The sequence below is a fragment of the Simochromis diagramma genome, unplaced genomic scaffold (genome assembly GCF_900408965.1).
Source record: "Simochromis diagramma unplaced genomic scaffold, fSimDia1.1 OVJJ01000483.1, whole genome shotgun sequence".
NCBI classification, from domain to species: domain Eukaryota; kingdom Metazoa; phylum Chordata; class Actinopteri; order Cichliformes; family Cichlidae; genus Simochromis; species Simochromis diagramma.
This window is the reverse complement of record NW_024386835.1, coordinates 6,599,403-6,617,219: the sequence shown is the minus strand read 5'-3', so window position 1 is coordinate 6,617,219 and position 17,817 is coordinate 6,599,403. Positions and strand designations below refer to the sequence as shown.

The following is a 17,817-nucleotide window of genomic DNA, read 5'->3' as shown; positions in this document are numbered from 1 at the left end:
AGTTCTCTTAGACAGGCTTTCTCGTCATTTCTTTAAGTAGTCTTCAGGAATAGTTCTCCGGGCTTCTAGAAGGACATCCAAAGCTCTTCTTTGGAAGTTGGATGCCTTTTGTTCTCTTCACTGACAAGATGATGCCACACTGCTTCAAAAATGATGAGGTCTGGGCTCTGGGGTCCATGACTGATACTGTTTCATTGTGTGTGTTTTTTGTTTTTTGTTTTTTTCCTTGGCCAGATATGCTTTTGCTGCATAGGCGGTGTGTTTGTGATCATTGTCATTGGAGTCAGAATACTTTTTTTAATCCACTGAGACAATGTTGTTAGAGATGCTCACTGAAAATATAAAGATGAAAGATAGAAAGCATAAAAAATATTTGGTCTTTGATCAATGGGTTTTGATCAGTAGCTGCTGATCAGTGGTCATGACAATTTGCATATTAATGATCAAGGAACTGACCTCAGTTCATTCAGTGGGCTGGTTTCAGGTATAAGGTTGGGGAAACCTGCAGTCAGCTGAGACTGAAGAAGTCACTTGAATGAGTGACGAAATATTCCTCCCATTGAAAATGTTACATCCAGATGAGCAGAATCAACCTTTTAGGGTTTACTTACCTGGATGATTGAGCATGCATCAAGACACAAAAAAGAAGTAAAACTACGGCACTTGGAGTGAAATCTGAAATTTAAATGAAATATTCCAAAATGAAAACACTAGTATATACCTTACAGACAAGATATAAATTTGAAAATAGTCCAGGTGTCATAACAAGGAGTTGTAAACTTTCATGGCCAAAGGTAGCGATGATTTCCCGTATCTCTTTTACTGAATGTGCTGCTGTAGCGATCCATCACAGGATGGAGAGGGTGTGAAGAGTTGTCCAATACTGACTTTAACGTGGGCAGCATCCTCTTTTCTGAAACCTTTGTCAGTTAATCGGGTTCCGCGCACACAGTGTTATTGGCCTTGCAGATCAGTTTGTTCAGTGTATTGATTGCTGCCTCCACACACTGCAGCATAGTGGATGGCACTGACTGGCCACCACAGACCCATAAAATATCCTGAGCATCGTCTGGCAGATGCAAAAGGACCTCAAGGCTTCAGTACTTTTTGTAGAGAGCTTTTAATGAACTTTTTGTCAGTGTGAACATTGAGGTGTTTTTAATACATATGGATGGAAGCAGGGGCCACTGTGTTCCTGTCCTCCTCATGCCCACAACCAGTTTCTTAGTCTTTGCCATGTTAGGCTGCAGATGGTTTTGCTCGTAGCCTGCAACAAAGCTGTCCACTACACCTTCTTATTATTATTAGTAGTAGTAGTTGTAGTATATTTTTAAAGACACACTGCACACTATGCTGAAATATGCAAAGTTTTCAGCTAATAGCTCTTTAAGAATCAAATTTTTGGCCAAAAATACTATTTCATGCCTGTTAAACTGGGTTTTTTTTTTTTGGCATTTTTGGCCAAATTTGTAACAAATGATAACAAATCATTCAATGGCATTTGTTTCATTGCTAATTGTCTGTTATGTGTAGATACAACACTGGTTCATTCTTTGAGTTAGCTGTAGCTTTAAGCTTGAATGATTCACAGGTCACTTTTAAGTCGCTAACACAATAACAATAATGTATACTAACAGTTCCTCTGAAAATGGTCAGGTACAAGGACTGGACTGGAAATAAGTGAAAAAGCAGCTAAAGTACAGAGAAAAACTTTGAAAGACCTTGGAAAGCCCAGAGTACTATTGATCAAGATCAACGGACTCAATAAACTGATCTGTAAGGCCAGTCACGTTGTGGGGATGGAGCTGTGCTCGCCCTAAGGTGGTGTGAGAGAGGTGGATGTTCACCAAGATAAGGTCAATGCTGGACCAAACCTCCCACCCACTCCGTGACATGCTGGCTAGTCACAGGAGCACATTCAGTGAGAGACTGAGATTATCCGCATGCATCACTGAACGACACAGGAAATCATTCCTGCCTGTGGTTATTCACTGTAAAACTCCTCCCTCTCAAAGCACAAGTACACACTGCAACAGTTGCACACCCCTAGTTCATGCAGTGGGCGTCCCGATTGCTTTCACCGCTATGAAAACATTGTCATTCTGAATGACACACAGTATGATGCTAAAATATACATAATCAGGTTTTACAGGCCCGTTAACTCTGAACTCTCAGGTAACAAAAGCAAACCTTTGTCTTACATGAAGTAAGATTAAAAGAAGAAAAATAACACCACGTTAACGTGACATAAAATCCATGAAAACCAGCCATCATCTCACTGCTGAACACACACAGTGTAATTCTGTAACTCCCTGCAGGAATATTAAAGGAAAGTTACACCAATCATTTATCAGGGGAAGCGTTTTAGTGTGTGCTGAGGGTGCAATTAACACTCTCTCACAGAGGTTTATATTGAGATTTAACACTGTGCCTAAATGGCATTTAGTCTATTTCCACCTCTGAGAAATAATGGATGGATTTTCTGTGAGAACTGTCGATTTGTGCTGAGTGCGTCTGCTCAAAGAAAGCTGACTTAAGCTGTGCAGATAATGACTGTGGTCTGAGTTATCTCCTCATTTTCTAGTGTAAGGGTAAAATCTTTGTTAACGCACAAGAAAAAGTCTTCTCTCATGTGTTTTTCTTTTAAGACGGACTTTTCTTCAAAGTCACAGAACACAAACGTCACATGTGACAAGTTATCAGTTCGTTATTTATAAGAAATGTTTTCTTAAGCCCTCTAGCACTTTATCCTGAAATCAGGAACTCGTGTTTTCTGAAACTGGCTTTAAAAATAACCCTCAAGAGCTCAGTAGCAGTGCATGTAAATAGCAACATAGTATCCCTAATAACTACTAAAAACCTTCCGTCAGTCGTCTCCTTCTACATGCAAGCTTCTCTTTAGTCACCAGCCATAAATTACCATTTAAAATACTCCATATTTTCCCATCTTTTCTCACAATTAGTCTCTTTCTCTGCTGAGAAGCTGCTTTGAGTCATTTTTTGTATGTATCAATGAGGCATGGGTGTGTGTGGTGGGGCTTAGGCCAGAGACCAGTTAATGAAGGTCTGATAATGTGAAGCTACTGCCACCATGTGGCCATTTAAAAATGATGTTGCCTTTTAGCACATTACTCTTTACACGACATTACAGCTACATTTCTTCTTTTATAATTTTACTGTTTTTTAGTTATAAAAATAAATAAATAGAGTCAAAACTTATTTCACTTTCCGTATGTAATCCCAGAAGACACAGGCATTTTGACTAACTACTTACAGTAGTGCATATAACATGCAAGCAGACATAATAAAATCATCAATAATAAAATCTACAGTCCTCGTCATTCCAAACTCTTAAAGGAGGAACACTGGCTTGTGGTTGTCGTTTTCCTTCCTCACCTTCACATCTCCTACTTCCTTTGGAGATGAACAACTCTGACAAAACCTCTCCACAAGAAAGAGTACCTGCTGCACACCCAGAGTCCTCAAAACCTGAGCCCACCTTATTATGTTCCACAGGTGGTCTTAAAAAACACGTTTATTGCCTCACCTCATTTAAGTCATTCAGCCATTTAATTAATTATTTTATTTATTTTGACATGTCTGACTCTCTCTGTTTTATTTTCCCCAGAGACCTCGGTCAGCTTCCTTTTTCTCTCTCCTTGCATTGTGAGGCTGAGGAGGATCTCTAGCTTGCCCGGTTAGTAATTTTAATTTTATAATTTTTCCCTGTTTTATTGTGAGCTTGCTCTGCTAACTGTAAACACTCCTATCAGCAAGAATGTACGACATTAAAGATTGAATTAACTAACACACAAAAAAACTAAATTTAGCTGACATAAAAAATACATTAATAACAAAAGAAATGTAAAAAACTACATTTAAATCTTCTATGAATGTATAAAATCTAATACCTTTATACTACATAAAGTATTGAAACTCTGGAACAATATGACTTATTAGGGTCCCATATAGTTTTACTGTAGCGTCCCTTCAACACCACTCTCCGCCGCTAGATGTCGCTGGTCCCTGCGTGTTGTGGCTTGTGGGCTGGGGGGGGGGGCTGGCTGGATGTGGACTGCTGGGGGCAGCTGGGTATGTGTGTGTCTGTGAGTGTGTTTAAGACGCGTCGACTCGAGCAGGAGCAGCAGCAGCAGCAGGGGGGGGGACTTGAAAACTTCACTGCGTCCAGTAAGAGCGGGGATTTGGCGATTTAGAGGCTTCCAGTCCAGCTGCGATCGTCGGAGAGGAGGACCGATCCGGTTCTCGGCACTGGAACCATTTCCGGCCAACATGGATGATTTAGGTAAGTTCGTTCGCCGCGGAGGCAACATTAAAGCAGAGCGCGTGAGAGTGTGTGCTTTTAGCGTGAACACACAATGCTAGCGCTGGAGGGCTGACCAGCCCGACGACGAAGAGGAGGGGGGCTTTTTCCGCAGGTGGTCAGTAGATGTAGTTGGCTTGTTTAAGTCGCAAGTGTTCCCCGTTGCCAGGTGGGCTGAGTTATCCAGGTTCTGCTGCGAGCAAGTGCGGGGTTAAATGCACAAAAGGGCCTCGCGTGCTGCTGGCACGGGGAGGCATCTCGTTACTACGATAATGAATGTAACAGTCGTCTTATTAGCTGGTAACGTGAAGATAGTCCGCTGGACGGTACGTTTGCACTGTCCTCCTCAACAATGGGTGACGGAGTCGTGCAGGACTGCCGGAACTTTTTCATGCGCACACCTGGGATGAATGCGTGAATCAAACCGCGGCTCATTTGGCTTTTTTTTTCTCACTGGTACACTGACCTATGCAGCCCCTCCTGCTGGGTGTCAGGATTATAAGTGCCGCAGCAGGTGGGAGAGAAACGGTCCCATTAGTGCAGACTCTGGTGACACGCGATCATTGACAGAGTAACACAGTTTGTTTGATCAGTTGGATTCAGCTGATTGTTGTCAAGCACGCGCAGACGAATCCAAGAGACCCGTGTTGCTTCTGCCGGTGGGGGGTCTAGGTTCTCTTGCTTTAGTAGTTTAACATTCTCACTATGAGCCAGTCAATCCTCAACTTACCTTAGATTGACAAGCTTACAACCGTGCATTTAAAAAAAACTGTGGAAGAAGCAGCAAGAGGCTGGGAAAGTAAGAGGTACATAAAGGAACAGTTTAGGAACATTTTAAGTGGCAGCAGGTCAGATGATTGCTTATAGAAAAACATTTTAGAGAGGTAGAGTTTCTCTGATGGGCCGGGGTTTACAAATCTGGAGGGAATCTGTAGAAATCTGTGTGCAAGGGGACAAGGCCAAAAATTGGGAATTCTTCCAGAAATCATTGTCTGTGAACACGGTTTGTCATGCTATCTGCAAATGCAGGTTAAAGATCTATCGTGCAAAGAAGGAGCCAAACGTGAACATGATCCAGAAACGCTGCAGTTTAAAATGGGCTGAGGCAAAGTAGAAAGCTGTTCTATGGTCACACGATTTGAAGTTTTAAATTGTTTTAGGAAAATATAAGGGAGACCATCCAGCTTCTTACCAACGCTCAGTTCAAAAGCCTGGATCTGTGCACGTGGAATTGACACTTTGCACATCTGGAAAAGCACCATCCATGCTGAAAGGGATATACAGATTTTAAAGCAACACATGCTCCCATCAAGGTGACGTCTTTTTTAGGGAAGGCTTTATGTATTTTAGCAAGACAATGGCGAACAGCATGCTGGATCAATTACAACCACATGGCCTGCCTGCAGTCCCGACCTTTCACCAGCTGAAAACATTTGGATACAGGACTGTTGAGCAGCTTATATCAGACAAGAATGGGACAACAATCCTCTCACAAACGTTCAGCAGCTGCTCTCCTCTGTTCCCAGATGTTTACAGATCGTTGTTAAAAAAAGATGGGATGCTAAACGGTGGTAAACATGATCCTGTCCCAGATTTTTTTTAAATGTGTTGCTGCCATCAATTTCAGAATGACCTTTATTTATTCATTTTTTTAATGTAAGATTTTCTCAATTTAAACGATATGTTTTCTATTTTCTACAGTGATTAAATTAGGGGCTTATGAGATTTGCAAGTCATTGCATTCTGTTTTTATTTACATTTTACGCAGCATCCCAACTTTTTTGGGAATTGCGATTTATCTCCAGGGAGATAAAAGCATCCAGTGTAATTAAAAACTAAATAGAAGTAACGAGGCTTGCACATGGCTATCGGGATCAGCAGTTTCTTGTTAGTTTTTCCCCGGTGACTGCATGGTTAAGTTTAGCAGGACATCCACGAAATGCATAGGAGTCAGGTTCATTGGTTGCTATAAAAAACACAACCAGTGTGTTTTTGTGAAGTCAAAGATGATGAATGCCTTGCAAAAGCCATCCAAAGGGGATTAGCACCCTCTGAGAGCTGCAGGTGGACTTGCTGGGAAGAATGTTGCAGGCACGGCTTCATCTTTCAGGTTCTGCATGCTTAAAATATCAAAAAAGGAATGAAACAATAGTGTTTCTTTTTTTTCTGTTTTCATCTGGATGTAACCCTTTCGGGCCAAAACCCAGATCTCTGTTTTATGCGTTGGTAGTGGGAGTGTACCAAGAAGTCACTCTATATCCAGTCAGCGTTTATGGATACATTCTCAGCTTACACGGGCGAAGGGCTTTCCTTAAAGTAGCTATGTAAAAAAATCCAACCAAGGGTAATTACCATGTCACAGGGCTGTAAATTCTGTCATCATTTTAGCACAGATATGTAAAAACTGTTGCACACATACGTAGCGAAACATTGACACCAGATCCTCCCCGTGCGATTGATAGATCTCTGTTATCACGCTGGAGCTATGGAGCTACAGCAGGAAACTTTACCTCCACCTGCTTATGAAAATTGGATGCGCTGAAGGTTTAAAATGGCTTTAGAAGCAGTAGGGGATATAAAGAAGCACCACCGGTGGAGTTTGAGTGAGCCAGTCTGTCTAGTACACAACTCAAAGAGGACAACGAAGTCTAGGTGTATTTTTAGCCTGAGGAGGGTCCGTCTTCAAGAGCTGAGCCAGCAGGAGCACCAGGAAACCTTTCACCATCCTGCTCTCATCTCTCTCTGCCCTGTTTTTCCTCACTTTCATTCTTCTTTTTTTTTTCTGTCAATTAACTGGCTTGTCTTTACTCCTAAGCCATTTTTTCCTGTGATCCACACATGTTCACACCCAGGGCTTTTGTTATATCACTGTGTTCCTTCCACAGCGTCCGCGAGAGCAGAGCACTGCTGATCTCAGGCTGGATGTCAGGGTGAATCAGGCCCACATGCAGGGTTTGGGCCTCAGCCAAAATTTATCCTCTTTAAAAACGCTGCACTGCCCCACCCTCTCTCTTCCTACTCCCCACCATTCCTGTGGTGAGCCACATGGGAAACTGCAGGCTCCAATCTATTGACAGTTTTAAGCTGGCTGAGTTTGCAAGAGAGGAGGTTATTTAGCTCAAAGCAGATCGCAAAGCTTGATCGCTTGCAATTATCAGCTTTTTTTGTGTTCCTCCCCCTCCTTTGTTTTTTCTTATGCAAGACGTGTAATTGTGTTATTTGCATCTCCTTTTGTTTGTGCAGTCCTTGTGGTCTAGGTGCTGTGGCATGTTCTGAGGCAAACTTTCATTGACCTCCCGTCCTCAGCTATCAGTGCTGCAGAGCGTTGCTCCGTGCTTCACTGCCCTGGGCCTGCAACAACACGACATGAATGTCAAACAGCCTAAAAAGTTAACTTCCCTTTTACTGACTAATGCGCAGCACCTTTCAGTATTTCCTTTTTATGTCTGCAAATACAGTAACCGCTGCGTTTGTCTCTCACTCAGATTAATACGTTTCGCTGTCACTTTCTCGGCATCACTTCAAGTGGAACGATTCCTCAGAGCACTGGCGGCGCAGCAGCTGCAGTGTTGGAAATGTCACTCACCTAGTGGGCGTGGGCAAAGCAGTTCTTTTACAAAGTCCAAATGAGATGTGATGTAGCCTAGATACCCAGCAGAGTCTAAATTTAGGTTGGCTCATTGTTTGTAGACCAAAGGAAACATCAGACGCCGCTCACGTGAACATCTGTCATTTTTTTTTCCCCGCATGTTCTGTGTTACACTGCGACACAGATGTCATGTGTGCCTGAGCGATACTTTTTTTATTCTGTCAGCGACGCAAAACGAGCTAGAAACTTTCCCCTTCTCTTTTTTGCACTCACTCGTTTCCAGCAATTGTTCTATTTCTAATTCCAGATTTAGCTAGAAGGCCGTTAATGTTGTCTGCCATCAACAAAGCAGTTGAAGAAAATATCATGAAACCTGCCCCGGTAGTTTTTTGCATAATCTTGTGCAGTCTGACCTAAGAAATTATTTTGCAATTATACGTCAATAGATGGTGTAAGGGGAAGCGAACGAGATGAATTTGCAAATAGATGGAAGTACATACCTGAATTTCATGCTAACGTAATGACCTGACTTTCCTTTGATGTATTATTAAGATTCTTTGAACGAATAGTGTGACAGTTACAGCTACATATGTCAACGGGGGATCTTTCTGAGGTGTCGGGAAGCAAATTTTGTGATCTTTGGACTAGCCATGCTTTTGGAAAGGACAGCCACCAAGAGAGGAAATGTTTCACTGTGTGACAGACTTCAGGCCAGGGTGAGCCTGATGCTGTTGAAAGCAAGGCAGGAAGTCTACGTTGTGACCGCCAAATTACACTTCCCAAGTGTACCATATTCAGATACAGAATATGTAGATTTACAATTACTTACTAAAAACAAAACATGGAAACATATTAAATCATTTTATGTAACTAAGTATTCAGTTATTAGGCTTAAAGCAGCGATGTCACACTGATTTTTTTTTTTTTTTTTGTAGCCGATGTACAGCGCACTTGGAGAGAAGTTTAATCACACATTAATTCCCTGAGATATTTTTTATATTAATATATAAAAAAAAGTTCAGTTATACATCTCACTGTTTCTACATGATGAAGAAATAATACATTTGTATAGTGGATAGTGGCAAAACGGGACCTTTCTTTCATTTAATGGTTTATTGATTACTTGATGACTTTGGTGTAGTGAATGGTCATGGAGGAGGTCTTTATCAGTAGGAAAAGCTGTAAAACTTGTGGAAATACAGCTAAAAGCCTCAAATTTATTTCACATTCTCTTTGGCGGGCTGATTCTGCCCCCTTAGCCTTATGCTTGACATCCCTTAAAGAAAAAGAAGACAGATTATCTTTACTGTTGAAGAAAACCTTCATTATCTTTACAAGGACACAATATATTTATTTCCTATTGGGCAAAGGTGTTGTTGCTCTTCTTTTTTTTGCTCATCGATTTTGCATTGCAGCTTAAAAAATAATTTGAAAGTTATTTACCAGGAATTGAGATTTCTGCAGAAGATGACACTAAGTTGCGTTATTTGAAATAGTGAGTTCAGTACTTTTTGAGTTTAAGAGGAAAGTTGCAGTGTAGCTTTGTCTGCTTCTGTTACTGTTTTTGATTATGGTTGCTCATTGCTGTGCTGAGGTGCAGCTCTAAATCAGTACTGAGTACTGTGAAGTGTAAAAATGTGACTAAGCTTGAAAGTTCACATTATTCAAAATCCTCTGTTTTTTTTTTTTTTCTTCTTCTTTCAGTAGACCACAGAAAAACCCCTGCAACCACTTGTCTGTAGTGACTCTTGCCCACGCTCGATGATAAGTCTCTAGTGACACATGCATGCAAGCCAGACATTCAGTGTGGCAGCTAAAGGCTAGAGAGAATAGCTCACCTCCTCCTCAGTTTGTCCATCTCTTTGACTTTTAAAAATAACGATTCTGCAGGGCTTTGAAACATATGGTGCACTTACACACACACACTCACTTATATGCACTGAAAACAGAACTTATTCACGCTACTGATCACAGAGCGTTGGTGTGGACACACATCTCTGAATAGGAAGCTGACTAAGCAGCAGCAGCCATCGCGTTATCTCTTATGGTCTCAGCACACGGTAACAGCAGCCTGCCAGGCCGATACTCAAGCAGCTACTATAGAAAAAGCCCTCAAGTTAAAAACAAAAAAACATATTTAGAGTCACAAGATACAAGCAAAATCTCTCCATCTGTTTATTTCTGGAGCTATAGTCTAACCACAAGCCAGACTGTTGTTACCACAATGTGCACTATTTTTTTTTTTTTTTTTTTTTTTTTGTCAGCTGATTTTTCTGCACTTTTTTTATTGGGCAGCTTCACATTCAGCTTGTAGCCATGATTCTATACTGCTGACTGACATCCTGGTGGGTTGTAGTTTTGGTCATTCTAAATGATGAAGCTGCCACATCTTGTTCCATATTGACTCTCCGAATGACTTCCTTGCTCGAGTTCTTGTCTTTGTTGCTTTTTTCTGATCTTTCCATTATTTGTGTATACACTAGAAGCCATTGTCAGCCTTCCTCATCCCTGCTAAGCTCTGATGAGTTATGCTCCCTGCTGACTTTGCTGCAAGACTCTCATCCCTGCCAGTCCATCAGTGACTGACAGCTCAGTTGATGCGATGTTGCGGCTCCTTTGATGCGAGCCGGGGAACAGCTGGTGTAACGGTTTTGCATAGACGATGGTAATTGTGAAATTTTGTTTGGTCGCGGTAAGAGGAAGCACCATGTTTTTGTAACTATACTGGTGTTAAAAAAGTGGCCCAGTGCTTCCATTTAAAGCCTCTCCAGCTCCCGTGAATATCACATGGCCTTTCAGATGCTTTTAAGCCTCTCCCCTAATTGCTTCCTAAATGTCATTTTTCATAGAGGTGGCACGTTGATGTGGCTGCAGGCTGAGATAAGACATCACTGCGTTATTAGGAAATGTGTTTGTGCCTAGCAGGTTTCCTCTGCCCTTGGCACAGGTTTAAATAGTCACAAACGGCTGCCGGTGCTGCCCTACTTTGGGGTATAGAGCTACCACAATGAAAGCTTTTGATGAAATTGGGAAGTTGGGAGAGTGGAGGAAAAATGAGTGTGTGCAAAAGTGTTTGTGTACGCGAGCGCCTCAGCTGGACTGAGCATTAGCTCTGTTTACAATCAACATCTGGCTTGGTTAAAAGGGTCACTGCGGACACTCCGATCAGCTCCCATTAATGTTAATGGCAACACTCATGTGAGGATTAGTGCTCCTCAGGTTTATACGGATGTAGTATTAACATGAGAATACACAATTATAAGTGGCTTCTGGCACTTGGATGGAGTTGATTGTTTTCCAGTGAAATGATCTGGCCCACTTTGCAGACCTCGCTAACCCTCCTCTTCATCCCCTTTCCTTCTGTCCTTGTCTTGCCGGAGGGGACAAAGAGCTGCTTTTTTTTCTGGTGCTATGACCTACTTCAGCCCAGGAAAAGACAGAACCCGAACGAGCTGATTAATAAAAGGGGAAAATTGCCCATCCTTTTTTTTTATTTTTTATTTTGCATAGCAAGCTTTGCAAAGTAACATAAAAACTGAGAATCATTTTCAGCTTGAGATTGTAGTTTATTAAGAAATCTCCTCTTGTCTACTTACACGCTTTCTCTGGAGATTTCTCAATTTCTATGATATGATATTATGCATGATGCATGAAGATTAAAGTACGTCAGTTCTTAAGCCAGATTTGTATTAATTCTACCCTGTAACGATTATCTGCAGTTTTATTCGCTTCATTTGAACTATAACAAAGAAAATAGCTGGTATTTGTGTTTATAGTTACTGTTGTATCAGAAACTGAAGCCATATAACTCACTGGTCTATACTGTAGTTTGTATTTTTACATTTATCTAAAGAAGGAACAGTTAAATCTTAACAGTAAAGTGCAGTTTTGCACGCACACATGCATATATTGTATATATAGAATTGGGTCAGGGATAATGCACAAAATCTACAGACAGTGTGGCACTTCTGCTTCTCTCTAGATCGGTAACCTGTAGTGTGCCCTCAATTACTCCCTAAATCAGTAGATTCAGCGCCTGACAGCAAACACTAGCATTCTCTGTTTGGTGGTAGGGCTGAAAAAGGTTTGGGTTAATGGGGAAACGTCATCACAGCAGAGACTTCTTTGTAGTCCAGTGCAGACTTCCTGTTATAATTATAAAACCTCAGCATGGCTTTATGCAGATATTCAGGAAGCGCTTCTTTTGCTCGTGGCTCTGCAGTGTATTTTTGCTCTTACTTTCAGTGGAGAGTCATCCATTCAGTATAACAGTGAAAATGATTGTCTCTTTTAGTAGACGACCCCACCCTGCTCTCCCGCATGGTACTGCTGAAGTAATTTCAAGCGGCTTTCACTTCATTCACATGCACACAGTCTCTCAAAACAACCAGACTGGGCATCGGTTAAACCCCAAACTGCCTCAGCCTTTCTTTAAAAACCTTTGAGTTAACGGGGGTTTTGAGCGAGAATAGGATGGAAGTGAGAAAAAGCAAGAGGGTTTTTTTTATTATGATTTTAGTTTTAGTTTATGCTATTTGTATATGTACAGCACTTTGTGAACCCTGGTTTTATGTTAAAGTTCTCTATAAATAAAGGTTGTATAGTATGGTAAGAGGACATGTTGTATCTTTTCCCTGGTTTTGTTTCAATTGCAGATACTCTCCTCGTTAGTCCCATGTATATTATTTGAACATTAAAATTGCTGCTTTCATTACCTTCCTCTTCCCTTTAAATGTAATAATTCCATTTAGTTGATAACAGGAGAGCAAGAGAGCAACAAAAACAGCAGAAGCCAAGTAAACCAAGCAGCAGCCGACATGTAAATAAGCGGCAGAGAGAAGAAGAAGCGGAACTATTAATAACAACAAATGTCTCAGTGTGATATTAATAATAACGATAGTACTGAAATGTGAATTGTGACTTTTTTTAAAAGCATCTCAGCGATCGCTGTCACGTTCCCGCCGTGCAGAGTGAAAAGAAAATATAAAAAATAATAACTAATAGTTAAGATCCAAAATCTAATGTCCACTTTTTTGCTGCTTTCACTGTGACTGTTGTGAGGCAAGAGGACAAATGTGTAATCGTGTAAAAGCAAAGCTGAAATAATATCACTAATGGACTTGCTTTCTTGGATGAAAAGCTCCTAGAGATCTTACCAGGGAGCCACCTGGATATAAATGCTATAAATATGTTATAAAAGTTAAGATATGGCACAGTTTTTGTGTCGGTTGGGTTTTATTGGATGAACTTGCAGTGGCGGAGGCGTCGGGATGCTGGTTTGACACTTTGAAGTGGTACTTCCTCCGTGGAACTTGACAGAGATGAGGTGTCATAGTAGTTCAGCAGTTAGCATGATGTGGTTCAACCTTTCTCAGAACAAAAGTTTGATCAATGTTAGAAGTGTTTTTTTTTTTTTTAAATCAAATAGCTGACCTAACTTTTCCTCTCGCCTCAAGTCACAGTAGACTAATCGCCTCTTTCTCAGACAAAGGAGTATGCATGTAACACAGAAAGAGAATCATTATGAGCTTTGAAGTTTATTTGGTGAATAGTTACCAATTTGATACCCAGCAGGATCAAAGTTTGCATTTATTTTTATTAGTAACTGGTGGAGTGAGTTTAATATTGGCTCTTCTATTAGCTTTTTTTTTTTTTTTGGTCATTAAATCCTGGGAAATATTACCTCCTCCTGTGTTAAATGCTTTAATTTGCTCAGCAAACATTCAGTGTCTTTGAAGCTCTGCTGTTAGTTGCTGGGGAGGTTTGTGTATAGCGGGTTTGTCATAGTGTTTTGCAGAAAATTAGCTGCCCGCTGGGGCAGAAAATGGTGAAATGAGAGCAGAGAGATTGAACCAAAACAGTGAAGTTATGCCCTGGGGTTCTGCTTTTTATGAAATTTCCACCATGCAAATTGCAAGTTGCAACATGAGATCATCCTGTCTGGTGGTAATTTTGGCACTTATGACTGTTAAAAAGAGGCCAAAACCTCCCACAAGGCTTTATAGAGCTGAAGGAACCGGAAGAGTCTTAGTCATTTTGTCCATTGTTAAAATAAACAAAGTGATAGCCTTGCAGGATTAGGCTTAAAGGCACTAAAAAGGTTGATTCTTTTTAAAAAGAAATCTAAAGATAAACTGTAAAAGATGTCTGTTTACTTGTTTTTGCATTTGTCATTTAGATGTAGAAAGAAAATACTGGGTGCAAGGCAGAAACACAACTAGAACTACATCTAATGATAAATTCCTTAGTCATTAGATTATTTAATGTTATTGCTATGTTAATATTAAAATACTTGATGTTGATCTTCTCGTGCTTTGTGTTATGTTTTGTGTGTGCTCGCTTTGCATGCATCGATGTACTCTCTCACACTGGAGTGCATGTTGCTGTGTAAGTAGCTGCATTCTGTCTGCATAAAAGAGCATCTGTAGCACTTAATTGATCTTAGAGTTACTGTGTAGTAAAATATGAAACTGCATTGATTCTAATGGTCTGCAGGAGGTGACAGGTTAGTTTGCCAAAAGAAAATGACTTGCATGTGAGAATGAGAAAATTACAGTACTGTTAATTGTTATATGGCCTCATTAAAACACTTTCTTAATAAGTTTGTGGTCTCAGTCGCTTGTTTGAAGTCTAATTTGCCGCTACATTATATTCCGCTGATACCACTAGTAAAAGTAAAGTAGATAATAAAAGGTATTCTTCAGGGCTGTGGTGCCCTTTGCTTTCACAGTCAAATTCAGCTCTCACTCAGCACACCTGATGATGATGATGATCTGTCAAGATTGGTGACCTATCCAGGGTGTACCCTGCCTGCAGCAGCTAGGGCATTGTAAGGTTTGGTTTTGGTGGTCATACACTCTGTGGTCATTAACAAGAAAGTTTTATTTTGAGCGTTACTCTGAGAACATTCAGATCAAAGAAATGACATCATATTTCTTTTTATATACAGTACAAGTGCATACATGTTAGAGCAGATGTAATTTACAAGTGCAGAACTTGCTGGGTGGTCTGTAACGCATGACTATTGCTTTGATCATCGTGGTCATCCATCATCTGCTTCGTGTCTCCTCTCCCACAGGTCAGGGTCAGCAGGAAAGTATTTATAGCGTGCCTAGATGCCTCAGTGTGTCTCTCCGGTATGTGTAGTCAGCCATGCTGAAAGGCACCTGCGTTCAGTGTCGCCGTCCACTGTTGCACCCGTGTGTGCGTTAGTCTCCTGCGTGATTCAATTTTGTGCTCACGTAGCCGTCGAAGCGCTCCAAATGAACGCAGGCACAGGCCTTCTGCTATCTAACACGAGCCCGGAGGGCTGTACAGCACATGTTTTTTCTTCTTCCTCTTCTGGTACAAGCAAAGAGAAGGATTCATCATTTCATGTGATGGTGTGTCAGGTTGTGTCACATTGAAAGGCTAGTCCTGTCTGAACGGCACATGAAAGGCTTCGTGTCACCACATGAGTCTCAGAACAGCAGAATACTAAGATTGTTCCACACATTTTATTGCATTTTGAAGCTTTGCTGTTTTTTTCCCCCCTCAAAGCGGATCTTAAACCAAAAGTCTGACTTTTTACCTTTTCTTTCTTGCCTTCAGTCCCTACTTTTCTGTCCTATCGCACTGTCTCGTTAAACTGGCATGCACCTCTCATTTTTCTCCGCCTCTCCTTCTTTTTCTCTCACATGGAAGACGAGCTGTGGCACGCAAGAAATTTGTATCAGCCGGCGTGCACCTTGCACAACGACAGATGCACAGTGAAGAAATGAAAAGAATGAGGATAGAAAGATGTAGAAAGGTCAGAGAACATGGGTAAACTCGCTGCACAGCCAGGATCTTGCCGCTTAAATTTTCCTTGTAGTTTCACTTTGGTGTCAGCTCATATCTCAGTAAATGTCTTGGCATTTATGAACCTAGCAGATAAAGACTTTTCTGTATACCAGCCCTGAGAAGGGAAGGGGGGGAAAAAAGCTTGAGCTTGGCACTTGCACGTAGCTCAACATCATCCCCTGCAGGCTGATAAATGTACTGCGCTGTTGCGTTGAAATGAACTGCTACCAGCTGGGTTAAATAAACAGGAGTAGATGTGTTGAATAGTGAACAGCATTGATTCACTCCTAGCAGTGGTCAGCACTTATAGAAGCTCATGCAGTGAGTGCAGGGTCAAACAGACAGGACATCCTGTCAGGGATAATGGAGACTTGCCTTTGTTGACATTCAGGATGAAAACTATTAGGAGCATGAGTCTTCCTGTTTGTCTAATTGGATTCTGTTCATATTTTATGTTGAGTTTGACTGTGAAAAGTAGTGATTTACATGCTGGCCTTCACTGTCGACATAGTTGAGTCTTGAAATTGTTTCCTTCTCAAACCCTCCCTAACCTCTCCCTTCATTCCTCATTTTCCTGTCTTTTTCATCTCCTTTCCACTCGAGTTTTCCTAGTCCCCCTTTTATCTTTCTCTTTCTCTTTCCTATAATGAGCCCCATGTGAAACTGTCTTCGTGTAATTAAAATGCACACCATTCATCTGGGAGGAAGGGAGTCTCCTTAATCTGCGTCAACCCACATTTTAGCCTCTGAGGATTGCCTGCTGCATGCCACACTCACACACACTTCCCAGTTTCACTCCTCTCTCTCTCGACACTCCTACCACCATTCCTCATTGTTTGAGCCCAGCTGTGCTCTGCCGTGTCACATTCAGTGTCGTGTACGCAGAAACCGACTGAATGCTGGTGTTTTTCTGTGTTCATTAGCTGCAAATTAAGAGGGATGACTGAGTTTAATTGATGTATTCAGGCTGTTAGCTCTACGTGCAGCCTGTTTTTTCTCCAGGTGCTGAAAAGCAGATTTGTCCCCCTTATAAAACCTCCTTCTTCCCAAGAACTCCGGGGAATTAACCTGCGCTCACTAACAAAATACAAAAACAAGCTCACCTTCACCTCGGTGTCTTATTTGACAGCTCGATGTCAAAAAAACTTTATTGTTTTTATATTTCCATTTTCTGTGTTGTAAAGCACTTTGTGATTTTTATCTGTGAAAAGCGCTATATAAATAAATTTTACTTACTTACTACTTACTTTCAGTAGAAGACATGAAACCATGTTTCAGTAGATATTTAGCACAGGTTTTTATGTGTTCTTTATTTTATTCCTCTTTTCATTTTTGGCCTTTGGAGACCTTGTGTGTGTTTTGCACTGGAGTCTGTGTCATGGTATGTTCTCTTGGCAGAGGAAGCTGACACACCTCAGTGTGCTTGTGTAGTTTGTGGATGGGTCAGAGCACGTCTAACATGCTGCATTTACTAAACAAACACAGCCCTAAAACTTAGCTAAATTATATTCTGTTAATTAGGACTGCGCGCTAATGACATTGCCGTGGGAAATGAGCTGTTGATTTCAATTAGCGTGCCTTATTTTGGTAAAGCCTCTCTCTTGTATTTGAAGTCAGTATTCTGGTGTAAGGCAGTGCCAAACAGAGTATGCGTATCTGTAGCCTGGAGGTTCATGTTTTAGCAGTAACTGTATTTTAGAGAAGCAGATTCTTTATTACCAGGGTTAAATCTAGTTCAGCTTGAGAGCTAAGTTGATTAACATCTCTTGTGTAAACCATCTGGACTAACATCTGTTCACTGAAGTCTCCACCAGCTGTAGTAAAACTTTGTTCTGACATCAGTAACAGATATGAGCCCTGCAGATATTTGTACCATTTATTTATGCAGTATTTCAAAAAAGTATCTGATGAAACCTAAATTATGTTCTGCTGTGATTTGAGTTAGTTCTGATTTATTCTCATCAGATTTTTTTAGGTAGTTCTTCTGAATGCTTTACATAGTTATGTGGTGTGGTGTAGTATGGCTCAAATTAGGGTAAAAAATGTTGCACTAAAGTAAAGTGCTGTTCATAAATGATGTTTTGTA

The 17,817-nt window shown here is 41.0% G+C and overlaps 1 protein-coding gene across 2 annotated transcripts in view; it reads left to right on the top strand.

The window, feature by feature from the left end:
* Positions 1 to 4,107: 4,107 nt before the first annotated feature.
* Positions 4,108 to 17,817, top strand: part of LOC120731808 (paxillin-like) — a 30,574-nt gene continuing 16,864 nt past the window's right edge. The window contains exon 1 of one of the 2 annotated variants that reach the window (XM_040029069.1): positions 4,108 to 4,303. In XM_040029069.1, coding sequence (XP_039885003.1) covers positions 4,291 to 4,303 — 13 coding nt within the window. In that variant the 5' untranslated portion in view covers positions 4,108 to 4,290. Of the gene's footprint in view, positions 4,304 to 14,782; positions 14,989 to 17,817 lie in introns of those variants that run through there. The other variant, XM_040029068.1, reaches the window with a different exon arrangement.